The following is a 6,084-nucleotide window of genomic DNA, read 5'->3' as shown; positions in this document are numbered from 1 at the left end:
AACACCTACAAGCAGCATAGCAGATCCTACCATATTTGAAACTTTTCCAGGTAAAGACTTATTTTTTGGAAATCTAATAACAGAGTAGTGGTGGCCAACGGGTCGTGTCGGCCCGGAAACGGCACGGCACGACCCGCTTATAAAGCAACACGACACAACACGGAACGTCGTGTGTTGTGCCGTGCCGACCCGTCACGGGTCAAGCGGGCCGTGGCGTGTCTGGGATTTTAAGCTCCCAGACCCGTCAACCACGGCACGTCAGGAACGGAAACACGACCTGCCACGGCCCATGACGTTTCTAACCCGCCACGATACGCTAACACGTTAGAAACGGATACTTAATTTACAAATTATTATTATTATTTTGTTGAAAACAGTTATTAATTAATAAAATCAATAGTTAATAATATTATTAAGTAATAAAATAAACATACATCTAAAGTTTAAACAAAGATCACAACGTTTGACTTGAAAATTATTTAGTGGTTCACTTTGTTACGTTTGGAAACAACTGGCCCATTAGCCACGACCTGGCACAACAACGGCCGGAACCGCCACGGAAACGGCACGGCAACGGCTGGGCCGTTGTCATGGGGCGTTTCTGTGCCCAGACTTTGTGGTCTGGGAACGACACGGTACGGCACGGCTCAAAGCCGTGTCTGGCGTTCCCGTGGCGGGTCTAACACGCCACGGATGTCAAACGGGTCGTGCCGCCACGGCTGTCAAACGGGTTGTGCCGCCAATATAACAGAGATGTAGAGACCTCACTGATGCAGATTGGGCAAGGTCCGCAGAGGGTAAGAGATCAACAATTTGACATTGCTCATATATTTGGGGAAATTTATTACTTGGAGTTTAAAAACAACTTGTTGTATCACGCAGTAGTAATACAGAGGCCGAATTTAGAGCTATGGATCACGATACTTGCAAATCGATATGAATAAATAGGTTACTCGAAGAACTGAAAGTTTCAAGATAAGTATCTCTCACAATCCTGTTCATCATGGTTGAACCTAATATGTGGAGGTAGACAGACAATTCTAAGGAGAAGATCGAAGTCAAGCTTATTCTCTTGACATATATTCCTACTAAGCAACAATTTGCTGACATCTTCACTGAGGAGCCTCCTGACCAGATATCAACTTGTACCTTAGGCATTTCGATGGTGAAAGACGCGAAAGAAGCAACCGATAAAAAGGCACTTCGATGGTGCAAGACGCCGATGGTGAAAGACGCGAAAGAAGCAACCGATAAAAAGATTTAGCGTCGCTCACTAAATTTTTGTTTGTGGTTAGAAATTTGTGAATTGGTGGTTTCTGTTCTCGGTGGGAAAGGAATACCTATTTTCTTCTTATAGAGCATCCAGGCAAACGAAATATAGTGGGCGGGATTGCGTGAAAAGGCATACCCATGCTCCCACCAATACATGCCAACGGGCGCCCATAAAAATTACATTAATATTTGAACGGGTAAGCTCAAATAAGCACATTTTCTAACCATTGTCTCACTAGACTTAGCAGCCCAAAAAGCTTTTGAAACTAAGGAAACCAAGTGTCCAGTAGTTGCTTTATAACATAACCCCCTTGGAAAATTTATTATGAACTTCCAATGTGCGACTATACTAACAAACAAAAAACTTCATTTCCTTTAGTTACATAATCCCACACTCCACACTGGTCATTTACGCCCGAAAAATCTATTGCCAAGGTCTATAAAAAAGTAGAAGACAAAAGACCAACATCAAGTTGAGTTAAATGCTCGGTTCCTAAAGCATGAAAGGGTATTAGAGTGCTTGTGACCTATCGGCAATGCTTAGCCCGACCCCGATATACCCGATCCTCTTAACGAGTATGGGTGAGCAATGGGCATGAGTATTTTACAAAGTGCCCGCCCAACTTACCCGTTAGCCCTAACAGCTAAGTCCCTAATCTACCTGACCAACCCGAGCCCAAACTAATTTTACCCGTGGGCACCAATACCCGCCCGATCCCCACCCCTAATCCCTAGGGATGACCTAGTGGTTATGTATCTTTTTCTATTAACTAGGTAGTTGTCTATCTTTATATATTAGGTTGTTTGTTTATGTATATATATGTGCGTGTCCAGAACATGAATAAAAATCAGAGTATTCTCCTTTCAAACTTCCAGCTTCTCAATTTCTATTTCTTTCTACACATTTGTGTATGTTTATACTTACCTACACCTAAAAAAGAAAAATTCAGAGCTTTACCAAGTCTCTGAACTGTGAAAAGAAGAAATATGAAATCTTCCTCAAAAGAGAGAGAGAGTATATCTCGGGTGGTTAGTATGAATTGTACCAATATAAGATCACAGGGTTCAAGAAGTGGCTCCTGGAAGATAAATGCGGTGAATATTGTTCATAGAAACTTCTTTTCGGCAGGCAGGACACCTATTCTGCACCATAATGGCATTCGTTATGCAAGATTTGCAAAATACATGCCCACATAGTGTCGACGTCTCCTCCCTCATTGTATCCATGCATATCGTGCATTTCAGCTTTACAATATCTTCCTCTGTCGTGTATTTTTTGCTGCTACTAGAAGCCATCCCATAATACTTCATCTGCAACATCACATCCATGTCAGTACACAAGTAAAACTATCTCTGATCCAACTTCGAGTCCAGTAAGACCACAAATATAAAATTTCCTGCTATATTTCGAGGATAATAACTAGTCTTTCGACCTATAAATAATCCATTAAAAAAATGGACGAACCAGTCTGTGAAACGGGCAGTACAATTCGCTTACAAGTTGATACACTGAAGTAGTGAATTACTCATTCGATGTTAAAACCCAACTGCCTTTTGATTACCTATTTGGCAGAATGGGGGTGATCGGCATGAAGACAAAATCATTATCTCCAAAACCAGAACTACGCTTTTCTCCATTTGGACAACTGCAGCTCGTTTACAAGAAAAAGCTGCCTATTTAAGTTTGGGACATAACAAAATATAAAACAAATGGAACTGTATCAATGACATTATACGAGTTCAAATGTTTAAGGGTTTGAGTTTTGGTGAAGTCAGGCTATAAAAGTTGATAAATAGACCAACCCTGAACCTTCTCAGATGTCAACTATCAAATTTTGTGGTGATCATCTTCAGCCATTATCGTCAAGTTGGGGCTATAGAAGGGACATCTAATTTAGATATTAATGAATGCTTAATGTACAGGAAGCACAATTTACATAATCTTGGATCCTACTTGTAAAGCAAGTATGAAGCTCACTCCGGTTGCGTGGTCACATTTATATTTCTGCACTAGAGAGACCAGAGTTCGAATCTTACCATTTCAAAAAAAAAAATTTAATAAATCAAGTATTTTTAATTCTTAAATTCTCTGGAAAGCATTTGTTGAATCTTGCATATCTTACTGAATATGGTTAAATGAAATTCTTCGTACCTTGGCGAATTTCCAAGTCTGTGAAGGTTCTCCTCTCCACTCAGTACGGCTTCCGGCAGCCCGACTTTGTGCTGGCGTAACCACAATCACGTTTTTAAGTAGTAAGCAAAACGCACTAAGAAAACAAGCCTCATGAGATGATAAAAAGATAATCCAAAAGAGGATGAGACTCCAATCTTTTTTTTGATTAAATGCATTCTAGCCACTTAGCTAGTATGAAACAAAATAATCCAAAAGAGGATGATACTGAATAATAACAAGGCGACTAAGGCAAAGATCAGTTGTGTTTCGAAAACCATCGAACTACAATGGTTCTATGACAAATTTAACACAAAAGGACAAAACACAACATTAATTTACATGTTTGTAAAATCACCTCTTGATCCCAACCTAAGTTCCAAGTCTTCTTCAGTAACGACTGGTATCCATGAACTTGAAATAGGAAACAATGGCATCGCCTGTACGTCAGATGGACAACAACAAAAAAGAACACTTTATTATGCACTTGTTAGACTTGGGGAAAGTTACAGATGAAGTTTCAGATATACCTCAGAGGAAGTCCTCGGACAACGAGAATACATTAGCACATCATCGTTTTCATCATCTTCAATTGTGATGAGATTTGGGAAGTCCCTACCATAGTTTCTAGCTAATGACCCTAGCCTTAGTTCAAGATCTTCATTGTTTTTCCTCTTGTTTAATCTTGAGTTTTGCATTCCCAAATCGTTTTTTTTTTAAGAAAGGAACACAAAACCTACAAGAATAGGTTCAGCAACTGGAGAAGAAAATCAGAACACAATTAGTCGGCCCGGTTTTTTTGTTTTGATACAAACTAATAAGAAACCCTAATTTTGAACTGAAACCCTAATTCGGAAACCTAAACCTAAATCATATGACAGACAAGTTAACCAATGAAACAGTAATCAAATCTAAAACAAGATGGAAGCTTCAAATTAATAACACAATAAAAATTATGACAGAATTAGTAGCTCAAAAAGCATCTAAAAGAAAATTCAATCTACAAAAAAAAAACCTGAAATTTCAAATTCATAAGAACAAACTGAAACCCTATGATATTAACCAAAAATGATAACAATAACCCTAAAAATTTAATCTTTGAAGTGAAAGTGTACTAACCAGGAATCAAATAGATGAACCCTCAAAAAGATCAGAAGTCAAAGGACAATCTCTTATTTCCAGAGAGAGATAGAGAGAGAGAGATGAAGGGAAAAAGCATTAAACCATGGAAAAAGGTAAAGAAGAAATGAATAAAGAATTGGGGGAAGAAAAACAAAAGCAAAAGACAGAGGGGTTGATTTGAGAGGACGATGAGGGCGGGAACACAAAATTCATTTTTCTCGAGACGACGTTAACGCTTGGCCGCTTCCTCACTAATATACTCCCTGTGCGCATGGCGCACACTTTGGATCCTACGTGTCACTATTAGTGACTTGGACGTCACGTCACGGGAGTTTGGACGTCACGGGAGTTTAATGTGTGTTGTGGGTAGAGGTGGAATTTGACCCAAGAGACGGAAAACTGGCCCAAAACACCTGGTTCCGGTGGGAAAAGCCTGCCTGAAGTCCGACGTGGGTACTGTCCACTTGCCTCGCCTTCAGATAATAGGCGGACTAGGTTTTCATCGAAAAAACCTCCACCCGAGTGTTATATCCACCAGCAAAGCCCAGGTGTAAAGTCGAGTCATTTTGCACATTCTATAGGCCCTTAGGTTCTTACCATTCTAGAACGACCTTAGGTCCTTACCATTCTAGCCCAACCTTCATTTTTACTTCCATTTTCTTGTTCAGAGATCATTGATATGTCTTCAGTTGAATGTAAGTTATGTTTTGAGTCTTATCTTCGACAATCTAACCTCTATTTTGTGAGGTTAAACTTTTGACAGAAGAACTCAGTTTGTCAGGATGATGGACTATGCAATCTTTTTCTACTTTTTTAGATCTCGGTTTGAACTTTTAACTCTTTGTTTCTAAGTAACTTTTTTAGATCCATATTTTCGAAACTTTTGTATAACTCATTTTTAGATCTATATTTCCCCCAAAAAACTTGGTTTAAACTTTGGACTCTCTATTTCTAAGTAACTTTCTTAGATTTATGTTCTCAAAACAAATTTATATCTCGATTTTATCTCTCTAAATATTTTTAGATTCTATGATTCCAAAACTCTTTTTTTTTTACTCTTGATTTAAATTTTGAACTCTCTTTTTCTAAGTAGCTTTCTTAGATTGTTTTTCAGAACTTCTTTATAACTCGATTTACTCTTTGATTTTTCTAGTTCTTATTCTATTTTTTAAATCCCAGTTTGAACTCTCGATTTCTTATCATCTGTTTCAACTCTCTGTTTCTAATTTAATTTCTTTCAATTTCTTTTTGTTTCTATCTCTCTATTCTAGCCATTTTTTTATCTCTATTTTTTGTTTTCTAATCCTTAGTTGTTGTGTCTATTTTTTCTAATGACTCCAACTGTAGTTCTCTTTATGATTGTAACTCTCAGTTTCTTCTCTCTGTTATTAAATCTCCATATCTATTTTTTCCAACCCATAGTTTCCATCTCTCTTTTTTCTAATGATTCCAACTGTAGTTTTCTCTATTTCTGTAACTCTCTAATTATAACTTTCTATTTGTAACTCTGCTTCTTTTCT

The 6,084-nt window shown here is 38.1% G+C and overlaps 1 protein-coding gene across 1 annotated transcript; it reads right to left on the bottom strand.

The window, feature by feature from the left end:
• Nucleotides 1-2,110: 2,110 nt before the first annotated feature.
• Nucleotides 2,111-4,794, bottom strand: LOC147567339 (uncharacterized). The gene is made up of 5 exons (XM_086653962.1): nt 4,562-4,794; nt 3,973-4,199; nt 3,801-3,882; nt 3,425-3,495; nt 2,111-2,583 (listed from the first exon to the last, which is right to left on the bottom strand). Exons 2-5 carry the CDS (start codon nt 4,138-4,140, stop codon nt 2,338-2,340), a joined length of 567 nt encoding a protein of 188 aa, XP_086510088.1. The 5' UTR covers nt 4,141-4,199; nt 4,562-4,794; the 3' UTR covers nt 2,111-2,337.
• Between the last annotated feature and the right edge of the window lie 1,290 nt (nt 4,795-6,084).

The sequence above is a fragment of the Eschscholzia californica genome, unplaced genomic scaffold, assembly GCF_041429995.1.
Source record: "Eschscholzia californica isolate CP2 unplaced genomic scaffold, dmEscCali1.0.p SCAF_1, whole genome shotgun sequence".
NCBI lineage: Eukaryota > Viridiplantae > Streptophyta > Magnoliopsida > Ranunculales > Papaveraceae > Eschscholzia > Eschscholzia californica.
This window is presented reverse-complemented; position numbering and strand designations above follow the sequence as displayed.

Coding starts and splice junctions, on each gene's coding strand:
- LOC147567339 (XM_086653962.1), bottom strand. CDS start 4,140: ATGCAAAACTCAAGATTAAACAAGAGGAAAAACAATGAAGATCTTGAA. Junction 3,883..3,972: donor GTCCGAGGACTTCCTCTGAG/GTATATCTGAAA, acceptor TCTGACGTACAG/GCGATGCCATTGTTTCCTAT. Junction 2,584..3,424: donor AGACTTGGAAATTCGCCAAG/GTACGAAGAATT, acceptor GTGATGTTGCAG/ATGAAGTATTATGGGATGGC.